This window comes from Medicago truncatula, chromosome 2 (genome assembly GCF_003473485.1).
Source record: "Medicago truncatula cultivar Jemalong A17 chromosome 2, MtrunA17r5.0-ANR, whole genome shotgun sequence".
Classification (NCBI taxonomy): Eukaryota; Viridiplantae; Streptophyta; class Magnoliopsida; order Fabales; family Fabaceae; genus Medicago; species Medicago truncatula.
In genome coordinates, this window is record NC_053043.1 from 11,378,294 (window position 1) to 11,396,070 (window position 17,777).

The following is a 17,777-nucleotide window of genomic DNA, read 5'->3' on the forward strand; positions in this document are numbered from 1 at the left end:
TTGTTTTTCATATAACATTGCTTGATTTTTTTTTTTATTAAAAAAAACATACAAAGGTGGAGGTACCTTTCAATATTTCTTGAAATCCCATGCGGGGGACCCAAAAGGTTTTGTTTTTAAAAAAACCTTGGTGGAGGTGTGATGAACCCTTTTCCTTACATGCACCAAAAGAGTGTCATAGACATGTCCACCACCACATTTCTCACTCTAGAATTGTGTGCATGCCTTTGCTTCCATTTTACATCTCTCTCTCTCTTAGCAAATTGTATTTTGTTGAGGGTCCATGCATGATATAAGAGGTGTAAAGGTATGGATGAAGAAAAGGTATCCGGCCGGCATGATAGGATGCTCATGTGAGTGAAAATCTAATGTCTTTGTAGCTAATTATGGCAATATATATCATTTGTAATCGTTATCATTAGTAGTGGTATTTAAGTATATACTATGATTTTAAATTGCTAATTTGTACTTTACAAAAGGAATCAAAAGGGAAGGACATATTCCTTTGATAACAAAGAATCCCATGGATGGATCCATTTATGTGATCATGCATTGTTAGCTTGATTACCATGTATATCCGGTACACCAACTCACCATGCATTCTGCTTCTCTTTTTGTGTGTTCAAACTATGTGCCCAAATATTTGTGACCATATAAGACTTTCTTTCTCTTTTATAAATTTTATGTTTTTGTATAACGCGACAATATGTATCCATTGTATTAGAAATTTAATAGTAGATATGTAACATGGTTGAATTTTCTTTTGTTCTAAAAGCTTAGTGGCCAAACTCACACTTAAAATTTGGTAGTACTTTGTCACCCTAGTCCAACATGAACTTATTGTTCTCTCAAAAAGAAAACATGAACATTGATTCATCAAATTATACCTCCATATCTATTGTGTTTTTTAATTAATAAAACGGTGTCCACATCCTCTTGTGATTGTTATCTCATGCAAATGACCCTACTTTCTTACAATTTTTTGTATCTTTCCATTTTTACTTAATGTTACATTACATCACTATGCTATAAAAATGCAGAACATAACATGTCATTTTCTGAATTTTAATAACTACCTTACTGATTTAGTTTCAGTAAAATTCAATTTAGGCAGGAAAGTGATTAAATAGCAATAAGTTATTATACTATTTTTGAATAGGCAAACACTACCTTTCAACTGCATTATTCAACTGATGAACACCAGCCATATGCAGTATATTTGTCAGTTGTTCAAATTAAGGAACAATAAAAATAAACCCTTCTCCTAGCTAACAAACAATTACAATTAAAACACTGACATAAGGTTGTTGTGAACCATGCAATTGCAAGCATGCTACAATGTAGTAAGCATTTCTAAGACTTTCACCCTTCAGTGACATAAGAGAATTGTCAAAGGTCCATAAAAATATTTGAATTCTAAAATTTTTTGTTTTTAGTCCTTGAACATATATAACTTTGTTTTTGGTCCTTGATGTTTTGTTTTAGAAGTCCTTGCAAAATTTGTTCATATTGAAATTCGTCTCTATAATATTTATTTTAGACTTATTCTAAGAGACAAAAAAATCAAATCAAATAGTCTACACATATACCAGTATTTCCTCAAGAAATCATTAATTCATTTCACTTTCATAACATGGCATATTGGCATGCACATATTTAACCAGCAGAGGAAATACGTGTTGAAATTCTGACTTCTGAGTGTTTCACCTACTTATTAAATACTTGGGATACACATGAATATGATATAGTCTGCAAGTACTTGGTCTACCCATTTGTAAGCCACAGTTTTTGTGTTCAATTTTGCAATCCTATTCTATTTTGCTAGTTAATTTTGCAAAGCCAAAATTTTGAGAAAATGAATATATAATAATACATAGTGAAGGAAAAATGACACAAAAATATCCAGGTTAATTTGTTGCCAGGAAACTAGAGATGTATGTAAATGAAGTAGAAAAAGGAACAACTACGTATAAGAACTTTGTTTTTAACGGGACAATAGATATAAACTTGTTTGCAAATTACTCAAATCCATATATAGATTAAAACAGTTTAGTAGACAATGGTTTGCAAAATTATCCAATGCCTTAAAATTTCAAAAGGATATGTACAATCTTCTTTTGATCATTCATTATTTACTAAGAAATTTGGTAATTCTTTCGTAGCCATTTTAATTTATGTTGATGATATTATTATTGCAGGTAACAATCTTCAAGAAAGTACATATATCAAGGCCTTCCTCAAAAACAATTTCAAAATCAAGGATCTTGGAACATTGAGTATTTTTTTGGGATTGAAGTAGCTTGCACAAGCACTGGAATTCGCATCAGCCGGAAAAAATATACGCTTGACATCATGACAGAAACTTGACTAGTTGCAGCCAAGCCCGCCTCCACTCCCATGCGTAAAGGAACCTAACTTCTCAAAGACTCTGGCACCATTCTTCTTACTGATCCTGATGTCTACAGAAGACTCGTCGGCAAATTCATCTATTTGCTCGAATTCAAGATGCATCAGTTGGCAACTGTTTTTGGCAGTTTCTTTGAAAATCAGTGCCGAAGGCGGCACTATTGGTAAGTATTTTCCGAAAGTAAAAGTTCCAACAACAAACTGAAACATCAATAAGCACAATAGTAGTATAACATTATTCAACCAATTGAGACTAATAAAACAATTGAATACATTTTCTGTTGGTTCCATGAATTCACTATAGAATTTTGGCACACAGACTACACCACAACACATGAGATCTTATACTCTATACAAAATGAACAACATATTATTGAAGAAAATAATGAAAACAAACAATTGGATGTGTTCAACTCAAAAACTACTTAGTAATGACATGATCAAAACAACAAAACTTAAAAGATGGAATTGGGATCCCTATCACACGCCTTGGACCAGAAATTTGCATAGATAGCCCTGACAATTGGAAGAACGGCAACAAGAGCAATTTGAAGTTGTTCCGAGCTACTTGTTCTCACAGAAATTTGTCCACTACGTTTGTTGTTCAATCCAGCACGAACAGCCATCTTATAACTACGTCCGATAGAAAATTGAGACTGCAAATTCGCGCCTAAAGCCAATTCTCCTCTCCACTTCACCAGAGAAAGACTCAATGAAGATTGATCCTGACCTATTGGAAAATCCGCCTCTTTAAACCGCACTTCTACGTTCGTGCCATAAGCAGAATCACCTTGAGACCTCATAAGCCCAGCACTTCCCATTAACAACAAGCATTTTCCAAGAGCTATCTGATCCTCAACTTTCAATCCAGTAGATACATTTTCGCCCAAAAACGTCGCAGACACACCGGCACAAGTTTTATTTCTTTTGAAATTCTTGAATTCCGTCTCTCCCCTAACGACGTAGGCTAGTTGCTTTCCTATGTTTTGTATGTCAAAGCCAGCCATGCTTGAACCATTCTCTCCATGCTTTGCGGCAACTGAAGACTCCAATTGCATATTAAAGTCTTTCTTATCCTTTGCAACCTGAACACCAAAAGATGCTGGAAATTTATTGGCAATTGCTAGACTGTTTTCAATGGTTACTCCATCATAACCACAATCATGATCCCAACCATTCGCATCCAACACCGGCCTCGTAAGAAACTGTGAAGTTGATTCTAAGAAATGATATCTAAAGACCGGGTTGTCACCATCAAAGGATAGCGGCATGATCATATCATGCAATGGAGTCGGCACTGCATTTGGACTTTCCATATTCTGAGCACCTTCTTCTGTGTAGCCATATTCTGATTTACCTTTATTCTTCTTTATCTCCCTCATCCTTCTCAATTCCTCTTTCCATTGCTTCTTCTGTAGAAGTTTGACACGGCAATCATACTCTTCAAAGTATGCTTTCCGTTGTTCTCTACTTAGCTTAGCAACCTGAGATTTCTTAAGTGGCCTAAACGGCAAAAGCCTGTCATATTCATCTTCATCATCTTCTTGATCAGAATCAGACAACTCTGCAAACTCCATTTCAAAACCACCGATGTCATTACCACCTTGATTGGATGCGAGTTTTGCATGGTTACGCGGTTGCATCAACCAAGATAGCAAGTACGGAAGCGATGGAGTTCGAACACGAAAACCAAACAACTTATTGTAATTAAACATTTCTTGAGTTTTGGAAAGGCTAGTTGCTTCTGATAGAATCTTCATTGAGTAGCACAAGAGCAGCAAAAGAGGTCTCCAAGTTTGACCATTAGGAAGCACTTTGTGTCCATTTTTATTCTTTCTACAAGAAGGGTGATTCTCAACAAGTGCAACCGGATTCATCAAACTCAGATTATTAATCTGTTCGTCGCCAATAACCTGTCCAATGGCTTGTTGAACCGCGCGATTTCTCTGAGTCACAAACACATCATAACTCAATGGTGAACCTAATGGACCATCCGGAGGTGCAGTGGCAGCATGAGTCAATGTGATAACAGTATTCCTCCATATCAATGGACCAAATACATTACAAATTGTTCTCAACAGTGGTAAATCATTGAGATTCTTAGTTTGTATGTCGAGACGGTCGACATAGAGAACAATATCAAGTGGTTTTTTCTTTGTTAACTTTTGAATCATAGATAAAACTTTCTTGTTGTAACACTGTTCCAATGCAGAAGATTTCAAACCAGGAGTATCAAAAATCCTAATGCTAACTCCATCAACCATCCCAACAATCTCTTTAATAGAATTGGTTGCAGAACCATATGCACTAATTTTGGTCTTCACTTTACCAAAGATTGAATTTATAGTAGCACTTTTTCCCACACCTGATTTCCCGAGAACTAGTACATTCAAAGAATGGTTCAAAATTTCTCCCCTAGCTTCAAGATTGAAAGCACTTTCCTCAGCAGCATTAAGATTGAATATTTGACTAGTTTGTCTTGGATCCCTTCCAGAAGCAATAAGGGTTAACCTTTGAAGCACTTGGGCTGCAATTGATTCCTGTGTAGTCAAACCAAGCCTTAGAACTAGTCTCAAGAATTTGATTCTGATTTGCTGCAATTTCTCCAATTTCATTTTTTCTTCTTCATTCAATTGGTTATCAACAACAACGACATTGTTTTGTTCCACATCAATTGTTGATCTTACTCCTTTCAAAAGGGTGGCCAAGGCTGAAGAATCAAACACTTGCTTCCCTCCATTGTTGTTCTTGTCGCCATCCATATCGTTCACGTCGTCATCATCGACATCAGTACCAATTTCTGATTGTAGTTGTTCTTGTGCCAGCTTCTCAAACAATTGCTTGACAGCTTCAGAGTTTCCAAACATCATTTCTTCATCTTCTTCTTCATCTGATACAAAACCATCCCTTTCATGATGATCATGTTCAATGACACTCCCTTGTCTAAAATCATTATTGTCAAATTCAACCAAAGACGCAGAGTCTCGACCAACTGAAAATTTAACATCACAAACAATCATAATTCATAATCACACAACAACTAAACTACTCATTCAAAGAAACACAAACACTAAGACCAACGTTCTAACTAAATGCTTTTCATTATATTTTACAATTTTCTTACCATATTTTTGTAACATTTTAGATAAGAATGTATATTGCAAGTGTGCCAAAATTATCATACATAATGCATACGAAAATACCTACGAGAATATTGCACACGGTTACACTAAGACACATGTAAGACTATTTTATTGGTTATTTTTATCTTATTCAAACAGAAGTTTCTTGTAATTCATGCCAATAATATTTTCACATGTAAGATATTACAAAAATGTTTCATGTACATCCAATTTTCCCTACACCTACGCAAGTACGTTGTTTAATCACATTGAAAATTGTGGTTAATATGTAATTGAATTAATCACAATTTTGACCGTGAATTTAATTAAAACATCTATCCAACTAAATTAAAAACATATTTGAATGTGACGCCGGTGTAGGAAAAAATATGAGCCTGAATACACTATAGCCCCAATTCTTCAAATCGAATGTGTAATGTGTATCTTGTGTTCGATATGTGTCTATCATTGACGCGATATCGACACATGTTATTACAATGAACTAAGTCATTTTAAAATTATTATCCGTGTCAATGTTTCGTTTCTATGTCGTATCCGGTGTCATGGTTTTGTAAGTCTTACTGAATATCATTAATATTGTCGAAAAGAATCGTCTCTTCGGCAGAAATCAAAACCAGATAATATTAAGTATTAGTAACTTGTGTTTTTGGTGAAAACAATTTCGTAACAAAAAGGTTTGAAACATGGACACGGACACATGGTTTGTTAGAAAATCATGCATGTTTTTCATGTAAGTTTTCGTATCATATAGTTGATGTAATAACATTTCTCATATCTAAGTCAATGCATGCATGTTGTTGTGAACGAAAACGATATGTCATGTACGTACCATGTTTCTCTTTACCCACAACGTCAAGTACAATCAACGTCTTGGAATACTTCCGGTTTCTCCATACCAATGTTGTTGTCGTTGTCGTGAATGTGTTGTTCTGTGGAGTTGAAATCCATAGAAGAAGAATATAAGAAAGTGGAGTGGTTCAATTCATGAAAGGGTGTTTATTGGAACAGCTATGCTATATAGTACGGAGCTTTGAGTACTATATAGGCACCCGCTCATTCAAAACAGTTTTTGTTTCTCAACAGTGAAATACAATGAGACAACGGTTCAAAGTATTCATTCCCATTCATTCATTAATTCATTTTGTTTCATAAAGTTTTTAAATGCATAATTAAAATCTCACTATGGCTATTGGCATACTTGCTTATTTAGAATTTACATATTTCTAGACTTTTTTTCAACGATAATAAATGTGGTCTTTTATAGTAAAAAACAACCTTTAAAAATCTCATTTCTGACTATGAATTTTATTTAGAAAATAACTCTGCAATAACATAATAATTGATGATAATTATAAAAAAAAAAATATATTGATAATAAAATTATTCCTATGTAATCGTATAAATGCAAATAAATAACGATACTTGTCCTTTCAAAAAAACGATACTTGAATATTTTAATTAATATATAATTTCAATGTATCATTATATATTTATATGTAAAACTAATATAATTAATCATAGTATTAACAACAATAAATGCTTATATTAATTCTTGTCAAAAAAAATATGCTTATATTAGTTCCTAAAAAAAATGCTTATATTAGTTAACATATTAGATCCTTACCAAAAAAAAAAAAAGTTAACATATTAGATATTTATTTTCTTTTTGGAATTCTATACCCATTAATTTATTTGGTATAAATTGTTTTATGAGTGTTGCTACGAATGTTTTTATGATAAAAAAAATAGGGAGTAGTTATGAAGAATAAAAATTCGATAAACTTTTATATTTCTCCATTTAGACTAGAAGGAAGAAAAAAATGTATACTCGAGTATATGGTTGTTATCATTGATGAATCTATAAAGAGATAAACAAGTCCTTTGCACAAGAAAAAACATTTGAACTATTCAATTTTCTTACACTCTTTTTAAGAAAAGATGATCATGGAATTTTATTCATGATAAGAGCATACACATCAAAATAGGTCCTACTAATATGAGAAAAATAAGGAATGGATTTAATGTTGAACGATTATATTTTGTTTTCATAAATATTTTAATAAAGAATGTCAGAAAAAGGAAGTGGTTGTGCAAAGGAAACGAATAAGATGTTGATATATGTCTTAAACTCCAATTATCCATGACACCCTGATATAGTATTGTTGGTTAGTCAATCAACACTTGAGAGCTAGCTAAGGACATGACCACTCTAACGAAAACATGAGCAATCTTGCTTGCCTCCATAAAAATTGAGAATGATGCATCGATGTTACATTTATAGCGTCTTGCTACAGGTTTTTTCCGCTGCACAATGGTAGCAGCTGCTGTCCGGTTTTGTGCAGCAGGATATTCGTGATATTTCGCACTTCATTTGGAGTCAACCAACCCTCTAGAAGGTTGAACCCTATCTCACAAACCTGCCTGCTAGTTCCAGTAACATTATTCCACACCTTGTTATTGTGTTGTTTCTAGGGGTGAGCAGGGTTCGGTTAACCATATTTCGACATGAGAAAGTACTTCACTTGTTTCCAAATGCTCCAAATTAGAGTTGCAAAACAAGCACCTTCACATGTCGAAGACACATTCAGACTAATGAAAATAACGGTGATTTTGATATTAAATGAGATCAATTTGAAAAAAATCTTCCTACACATTAACTCTTGTATCTTCTTTTTTGTGGCACCTTATGCTGTAGTAAAGTAGTTTTTATGAATGGAAATTTTTTATTCTTTCAAAAAAAAAGTTACATTAATTTTATTCCCACATGAGACTTTTTCTCCACCTCTTTCATTGGGAATATAAAACATGGGAAAGTTGGTGGTTATTTATTCCTTGAAATGTTTTCAACCTCAAACAAATATTATAACCTTGAACTTTGCTTATTAAGCTACGTTTGATCTGACTTATTTTATTGATCCTACTACTTTGTTTATTTAGTACATATGCCACAACTTTACTCCAAACACTTGATAATTGAAAAATCATAAACATAATATACCTTGGTTGTTCAATCAATGCCCCTAAAGCAAAAGCTCTATCATGGCCTTCTGGACTTGCTACAATATTTAATCTGTTTCTCACAAGCTAAACAAACATGATCCAAACAAACCATCATGTCTTCTGATAATTCTAATCCCTCCATAGTACCAAATAGTACAAAGAAATGGTCATACAATAATGATCTCACCTATCACTCACCTCACCTACAAGGCTAGAAAGGATCACATTGGAGATAACATTTGATATAAATCACTTCATTTTACATTTTACTTGCTTTGTCTTGCAACCTCCCTAACATATCCCTACCACACAAAATCTATACCTATACATATGGGATTGTACACTGACACAATGAAACATCAGCAAGATATATCTGAGGTTGCTGTTGGTTGGTAATTTGTCTCATGATATGTATAGACAAACAGATCCATGCAGTCTACAGCATCGCCATTTCTTTGACTTTTTTCAAGGTTGTTTATCAGATTGTGCAAGATCATTTCTATCAGAATTGAGATTGATATTGGAATGTGAATTGTCAGCTGATCCAACCTCGTCTTGTTGATTCTCATCTTTCTTTGAATTCAGAAACCGGCCTCCACATCCTCTTGCTCTTTTCAGAGCGTGCAAATGCCGTGATTCATGCAAGTATGGCTGAAATATTTGTTTAAAGATCAAGTAAATTCATAGATGATGCATGGAATCATGTGAGTCAATAAATTCACGGGGAATCACAAAAACATCAAGAAGCAGGCCCATAATATAACTTAAGTAGGCTTTAAATCGGTGTTTTTAAAACCGGACCATAGATCAAACTGGTGAGACCTTCAGGTCATGGTTTAATTGGTTCAACCACAGTTGAACCAGACGACAAATAAATAAATGAAATGTTAAAAGTACTAAATAACATTTAAAATTTGAAAATTGGGATGTGTTTTAACCCAGTTTAACTAGACTGCAATATAACTGGGATCAGACCAACCACCAAACTGGCCGATCCCCGCTTGGTCTGGTTTTTTAAAACATTGCTTTGAATAATAGCGCAATAATGCTTGCCATCCTTTATATGGAGAAAAGGCACAGTCAAATGCAACTACTGCAGTCAGATTGCGGTCGTGTAAACATAAAAAATCTAGATATCAAGACCCAGATTGCGGTTGCAGATATTTTTCTAAGACAACCTCCAGAAAACATCTTCTCTCCATTATACATTTTTTTATAAAAAAAAAAAAAAGTCTCAATCAACTTTGCCATAGAAAGAAGCCACAAGAGAGAGAGGGATAATGGCATACCTTCCGATTCCGTGTAACTTTCTTTTCTGATTCAGCTTTAGCACGAGATTGCCTGCGTCTTAAAATACCATGATACTGTTTTGCATTGACAAACACAGGCTCCTCAACTGCATCAGTTGGCAAAGGAACTCCTGCATGCTGAATTCCCATTAACTGAAGATTGGCCTGGCACAGAATATGGTTCAACCATATAGAGATAAGAAAATAACTTTGACAAGAAACCACCGTATTACAAAGAATCAACACCAAGATATTAGAACGAACCATTGGATGTCCACCGTAGGGTTGCGGCGGATAAGGTTGTGCATCATAGGGAGCAAAGATGCTTCTGTAGTAGGGATCCGGATATGGATAAGCAGGTGGTGGTGCCTTTAATAAAATGCAAAAAGCAAGAGAAGCTGTTAAAGCATAAACAAAGTTTACATTTTAAAATAGGATAGAACATGAAAAACAACAGAAATGTGGCAAACACAACAAATTTCCAGGAACTATGGTAATTTAATCGCTCAACCAAGTCTGAGCAGCCACTTCTTAGTTCTATGACATTACATCAAGATAACAACTCGCAACACTGCACAAGTACTTGTTGAACAACCACTTAGTAACCTTCAATTTTAAGATTAAAAAACTATGGTTACTTCAAGAAATCAATCTCAATTCGCCAATCGCTGCCTCTAAGTAATGTTAATTTACATCCGAACTTCAGACAGTTTGCAATGTCTTTCAACATTATGTCAGATCAAAATTCTTTAAGTCATCCTAAGTGCTGAAAAGAAAAACAGTTTCCAAAACCATTGAGAAAATCCTAACATCAAGTAACAGTTCTTTTTATAAGAAACAATTATGTTTTTCTTTTTGTTCTAATTATAAGAAAAATGGACCAATTTCTGACATTAATTTTTGGAATTTCTTTTAGAACAAAACTTATATGCATTTTCATATATACGTATGATACTGTTTTACAACCAAAACATGACACGCTCATTGCTAATTCCAAGTCGTCTTCTAAGAAATTCAGAATTATGAATTTGTGATCATTCTATCACAGTAAAGAAAAGACTAAAACAGAACACACGTGCAACTTGATCCATAGAGTCACCACAAGACTACCGTTGCGTGCAGCACCGACACAGGACCTTGTCACAAGGTGGTGCACTTCCATCCTCGATAGCGAAATGGCATGTTCTCAATGCAAAACCACAGAAGGTCTCACCAGAACAACCATGATCCCACATGAACACTTTGCCTTACCATCTTGCAACCGTGTGGCTCTGTTCACCTGGTCGTCGTGATTCTCTGCCTAATGTTTGGCAATCCAGAACGAAAACGTTGCAGTATAGAATCATTCCTCAAACAGCTTATCATTTTTCAATTGCTAGGAACAATGAATTTCATTTTATGAAAGGCCCGACAAATGCAAACTGAATTCAGTAGATAAGCGATGCAAACATGTTGTGAAGCTGCACAGATTGGAGGGAACCAAGATGGGAGGATGAGGAAAGGATCACTTACTCTTCTCTCATTTTTTATGGTATTAGGAGCTGTCCCCTATGATTGCCTTCAAAGTCAAAGCAAAAGCAGGAATTTGGCTGCAGGAAGAAAGCTTCCACGGTGTTGCATTTGGGAGATCAATGGATGGTGAACATAGAGGGGGACAGAGTGGGGAGGAGGTTCGGAAGACAGCGGTGTTACACGGATATTAACTAATTTAAGTAGATCTAAATAAAAGTCTGCTTCCTCCATTTTGATTTCATAAAAACGCCAATAACACATAAGTAACTGCATATAAATTTTGTCTTTCTTTTATACCATTATTTATGTTATCTAGAAACCCACCAATTTTCCATGTAACTAGATGCATGTAATGAATACTGTGGATATTTTTGGGGGAAAATTTATATTAACTCCTTTAAGTGCACTTCCTTGATTTTGATGATTTGGTCTTTTGTTTCTTATAAAAAGAACCGGATGTAGTAATGTATTAAAAAAAATCTTTTAAATTTGTTAAGACACATGGGAAATTCATATCTTCACAGTGGTAGGGATTTGGGTATTATGGGATACCTATGTCCCACGTCGGAAGTATGAGATGCTCGGTGAAGCAATTAAGTAGTTTGGTTCTTCCCCCTTAATGGTTAACTTTTAGGCTTTGCTTGGGAGTAATGAGGGAAAGGGAAGACTTCGGGAGAAATGAAGAAGGGAAGGAAAGTGGAAGGGATGATAGCCCCCCAACTTGTGAGTTTTTTTTCTTCAAAAAACTAATTGTCTAATATGAAAGAACTGTAAAATGTACCGGGGGAAGATTTTCAAAGGTTTTGGAGGGCTTTATCAAATTCTTCAAATCATTTTTCTCTTTATATAGTACTCCCAAAACCAAAAAACTAATATAAAAATAATCATAAGCATTCTCCTTCTTTTCTGTCTTCTCCCCGCTCTCCAAGTCCTTTCCCTTTTTTCCCTTCTAACTCCCAAACAAATCCATAATGGAGGATCCCCCAATTTCTTAGATTCTTATCACACAGTTCAGAGGAATGCCAATAGCTAACTCATTTAAAAATCAGAGAAACAACTTGGAAACAAATTTCATCATGACTTCAGAACCAATTTTCTTCAATGACAAAACAAAATAGCCATAATGTGTATATGTGATAGCTACAACGAGACGGAGAGCATCGAATGGCTGTCGCCTAAACCAAAAACATTCCTAAAGATTTTGTGAAGTAATTAAACATTAAGACGCCATGTCTAATAAGAGAGGCAAGGATAGCAAACAGGTGAAGAAACATGTTTTGTTTTTTAAAGACAAAACAAAAGGATGCCAAATAAAATTGAAGTTCATACCATGGCATGCCCCGTACCAAGCTGTGGAGGTGCTGCATACTGAACAATCTGAGCATTATCAATACTGGCGTGAGAAATTCCGTTTGCAGATATTGGCTGCATCTGTGATTCTGACTGCTGCTGTCCATCAGCCTCATTATCTGGACAACAATTTGTTTGATAACTAACTTCAGGCTTCAGATATTACATTTTGCACGTTTTTAGGGCCAGGGAATAGGACTATTCAAAGGTATCGGTTTAAGAAACACATAAAACTTCAGATAGCATGGCAAAAAAGCTCAATACAAAAACTAATAACATAATAATGGAAAAGTCAACCTAGAGAATGTTGTTTAAATATAAACAGCTAAATTAAGCGCTTATCATAAAAGTGTTATGTATAAGCTATTTTTTTTTAACAAAGATAAAGTAAAGTCAAACTATTTTCATAAAAGCTATAACTTATCTTCATACGCTATCTTGGAGAGCTAATGAAAATAAGCAGAAAACAGCTCATGGACAAGTCATAATCGGTTTCCATAAGCTCTCAAAAACATTGTCACAAGTGCATAAGCTCAAATAAGTCAATTCAAACAGGCCCTAAATGGGTGAAGAAGCTAAGCAAAGAGCATGCACCGCAACCAGAATGCAGAAACATCTATTACACTTGAAACACAAAAGTCCCACATTTTTGTTTAGTTTTAAATAAATAGAGGCTGCTGTTTATATTCACTTTGAAAGAAACTGAAAGAGTAGAATAGATCTTCTTTGAATGGGACTTCTCTGCCCAAATCTCTCAACTTTTTTAATAAGGTGAACTTTTATGATTTAATTTCGTTCTAATTCTTTCTAAAATCTATATTTAGTTTGGTCTGAAGTGGGCTTTTTTTGGAGAAGGGGTATGAGTTGGTAGTCTACAAACGTGAAGGTTTTTTTTTTTAATGCATCATACTTCGGTCAAAAGATAACATTGTTGGCTGCATAACTTGTGTTGCTTCAAAGTTCAAACACCTTCAATCTTAAACTGAAGAGTTTCAGAATCACTGGGCAATTATATTCATTAAATAAGTCAAGAAAACTATGAAGCACGGACACTCCTCGGATTAAGTGTTTCGGTGTCGGACACGCGTCGGTGTCCAACACCGACACCGACACGACACCTATGATTACACTGAATTATGTCATTTTTTCAAATTATATCCGTGTCGGTATATCGGTGTTCGTGCCATGTCCGGTGTCCGTGTCTGTGTCCGTGCTTCATAGCAAGAAAACAAAGATACCTAAATAAAAGATGGATGAATAAGCCATTTATAAATTTCACTAAAAGAAACCGACAAACTGTAAAACTGAGACATAAAATGTTTTTGATAGCGGAAGAATCCCAACAAATCATCTAGTCTAGAAAGAATTCTAAACCAAAAGTTTGTGAAATATGTACTATTAAATATATACAAAGTCATAAATACAAGGATTTATAATTTTCTAGAATCTGTAATAAACTAATTATCCTATTTACAATCATTCTATCAGTACTTCTTCTATATATATTAGGAGTTTACAATTGTATTTATAATTCGACAACCATGATTTGAAGAAGTAATTCTTCTAGAATTCATGTTATGTACTTCTCCTGAATGATTCTGTTTTATCAATGACCACATCAGAAAATAAAAATGCCCAAGAGATTTTCCTGTAAATACCTGTGGGATCATGTGTGGAAGAAGTCATGGTTTCCTGATTCACATGCACTCTGTCCAAATCTGGAAGCAGAACAAACACTGTTAACGGAATTCAAGATAACAGCAGCTACATCATATGCAATGTGCAGGAAAAAAAACAGAATCCAGGAAAAGGAAATGAAGGACATCTAAGAAGCTAATAGTCCATTCAATCATAGATTCTTTTATTATAGTCTATACAGAAGCTAGTACTCTATGCAAAGTGATCATAATTCACAGCAATATCAAGAACTGCGACACGACTGCGCTTTAAAAATTTGGTTATAATAAGTTTCTAATTAGAAACATAAAAACGAGAGACAAAACTAATATCTAGGACAAAATGGAGCCCGCAAATGGCGGATGGAACTATGCAGGATTATGATGATACAATAAAGCTTGGTATTAATTGACAAAGTCGCCAGGTTGTTACGGTTGTTATTAAGTGTCCACTAGTTCCCCGAGCACAAGTGCACCGGATGATAAGAAAAGGCAGCTCAAGTTCAGATTTCCAAAATCAAAGAAAGGAACAAAAGCCAAAGGGCCCATACAGCACACACATTTGTATGCTAGTTTAGTATACCTAGTTAATCAATCATTGAATGCAGCAAAGTAATGTTATTGCAGCTAAGAGAGCACAGGTAAAGTCCACTAAAAGAGACAGCATAAGTCAATCTCAATTCTCAATCATTAGCATACATTCAAATTGTATAAGGGCCCTCTATTAATTATGTCATGGATCATATGGATTTTGGATTGGATTACGATGAATGACTCAAAATAAACCATCAATCCATTTAAGTTCTGTCAAAATTCTCAATCCAACAAAACAAATAAAGGAAAAATGTCATAATATCCTATGTTCACAAAAACTGACACTCATTCATTCCGCATAATAAGCTTTAACTAACATAAAAACAAGTGTCAAATAGCCTATGGATACTATTTCAAATATGCACACTCATAATCAATATATTAATTAACCTTGTTACCAAGATGACAATTCTAAATTTTCAAGCAAGGCTATGGTTAAAATTCACACTTGGTGTCTAATTCCAACATGTAAAATCTCAATCTCATGCCATCATATCCAAAATCAATAAGCATGACCATCTAATAAGCGTAATTAAATACTCGCAATAAGCCCAAAAATTGCAATTTTTCTCTTTCACTCAAAAATCATGAAATCAAAAACCCAAAATAGAAAATTGAGAAGGGGATGTTCAAGAAGGACATGCAACATAAATCAATAAAAAAAAAAATCCCCTTTTCGACCCAATTTTCAAGCACAAGATAAATCATAATTAAGTAATTGAAAAACAAAACCCAGAAAAATTGAACAAAACCCAGAAAGGAAAATCCAAAAAGATTCAAAATTTGGAATGAAAAGTCTTCGCTGAGACCAGTTACAGTTCATAGCAGTTAAAATTTTGAAAGAAAAAAAAAAACATAGAAGAAATAAAATAACCTTAGTGTTGTGAATTGAAAATGATAGAAGAAGGTTGAAGTGTTGTTGTGTGTTGGGGCAGTGGAGAAGAGAAGAGAAGTGTTACTGTGTTGTGTTCTGTCTGTGTGTTTGTGTTTGTGTTTTGTGTTGTAGTTGGAGCTGCTGCCACCAATCCACACGACACCCACCCAAATCACACAAATAATAGGAAACAAAAATTTAATTTAATTTTTTTTTTCTCTCAAAAAATAAATTTTAATTTAATTTATTCATTTATAGTGCTTAAATGATTATTTGAAAGAGAATATTATTGTCTCGTCTTGATCCTCAAGATATAACTCATTTGTAAAGGTAAATAAATCAAATATCAGCTATTAAAGCTCCAAACAAAATAGATAACCATGTTGGATAATCTAATACTACAAATGAGTTTCAATCATGTCTGGAGCATGATAGATCAATCGGTTCCAAATATAAAAAATATCATTGAATAAGAAAAGGAGCTTAAAGGAAAGATAACCCAACAAGGATACAAAAACTCTTTTAGAGTTTTATGACATAATTGATTATTTTTTTTCAGTTCGAGAAGAACTAATCAGATACTTGAAACTTATGAAATTTTAATAAATTATATCATGAATGAAATATCTCAATGAAATGAGATGGAACCGAAATAAAGTCAACGTCAACATGTTATTGGATATAATATAGCGCTATATGTGTGATAAGTAATAATGAGGATCATGGTTAAAGTCTATTAAAGACTGTAGATAAAGAAAAAAATTTCAAATGGAAAGAGACAATTCCGGTGAAATCAAACTCGTTTCATAAAGTATAATTTGTTTGGATTTGTAGTCCTCGCACTTGAAGGTGTGAAGTTAAATGGATATACATGATTTTTCGTGCGAAAAGAGAATTAGAATGGTAAAGTAAATATATATATTATGTAGAGTTTGATATGTTCACCTGAAGTGAATTGGTAAATGTCTATCATTTATTTTTAAGAGACGTACACTCTTTAGACACATATTCACCTGAAGTGAATTCAAGATCTTTTTCATACTTGATTAAGTTCAGTAGCACATGAAATACTCAAATTATATGAAAGATGTGCTATAATATATTTGTATGGCTCTCTTGATAGTGATATATGAAACTTCCTGAAAGATTTCATTTGTGTAATACATACTATCAAAATTATTGAAAAGATGACATCATTTGTCCATTTTAAGGATTTGGAAATAAATTCGTTATAATCGATTTTATGATAATGGTATAAAATATTATTAGAAATCCTAAAGAGATTCTAAAATTTGTTATTATATAAATGTTGATATGGACAAATCTAATTGATTATGTATTATATTGATTGTGATGTCACTTTATGTGAGTAAAGATCATGCCCTCAAGAAAGTTATGAACAAGTTGAATTGGTCATTTGTGGACACTAATGTATTTTGCTTATTAAAGATATATATCGTGGTATTTTAGTTTTGTTAATACAGAAATTGCAGCAAAGTCAAGCATACAATCTCTACCTTAGAGAAAGAACAATATCATTCATTGTTTGAAAATGCTAACACCACATCAAGGAAGTGGAGAATGTTCTTTATTAAAGATTATGATTTTATACACAAGAAACTTGTTATTTTCTAATTTTAAAAGGAGGTTCTTTCAACAACTCAATATGAAGATATCTCACGAGCCGCTAATTTGGAGAAGAGTATGGAGATAAATCATATTTTTCTACAGAGTCCCCGCCAGGTAAAGATTTTGAGTAACCAGTATAAAAGATTATTGAAATTTCTTCGTTGTCTTTATGAGGGGAGACAAAAATGTGTTCTGCATTTTTTTCCATTAACCATGGTTTTATCCCACTGGTTTTCCTGGTAAGGTTTTTAATGAGGCAGATTAAGACACAAAAGGTTGTTGTACTTTTTTTCCTTCACTAGAA

At 33.8% G+C, this 17,777-nt stretch overlaps 2 protein-coding genes across 2 annotated transcripts; both read right to left on the bottom strand.

The window, feature by feature from the left end:
* Positions 1 to 2,693: 2,693 nt before the first annotated feature.
* LOC11412928 (translocase of chloroplast 159, chloroplastic) lies at positions 2,694 to 5,495 on the bottom strand. The gene has a single exon (XM_003594473.3). It carries the CDS (start codon positions 5,424 to 5,426, stop codon positions 2,862 to 2,864), a length of 2,565 nt encoding a protein of 854 aa, XP_003594521.1. The 5' UTR covers positions 5,427 to 5,495; the 3' UTR covers positions 2,694 to 2,861.
* A 3,024-nt stretch (positions 5,496 to 8,519) lies between these two features.
* Positions 8,520 to 16,006, bottom strand: LOC11413865 (nuclear transcription factor Y subunit A-7). The gene is made up of 6 exons (XM_003594474.4): positions 15,845 to 16,006; positions 14,359 to 14,418; positions 12,680 to 12,819; positions 10,103 to 10,207; positions 9,839 to 10,003; positions 8,520 to 9,200 (listed from the first exon to the last, which is right to left on the bottom strand). Exons 2-6 carry the CDS (start codon positions 14,384 to 14,386, stop codon positions 9,015 to 9,017), a joined length of 624 nt encoding a protein of 207 aa, XP_003594522.1. The 5' UTR covers positions 14,387 to 14,418; positions 15,845 to 16,006; the 3' UTR covers positions 8,520 to 9,014.
* Between the last annotated feature and the right edge of the window lie 1,771 nt (positions 16,007 to 17,777).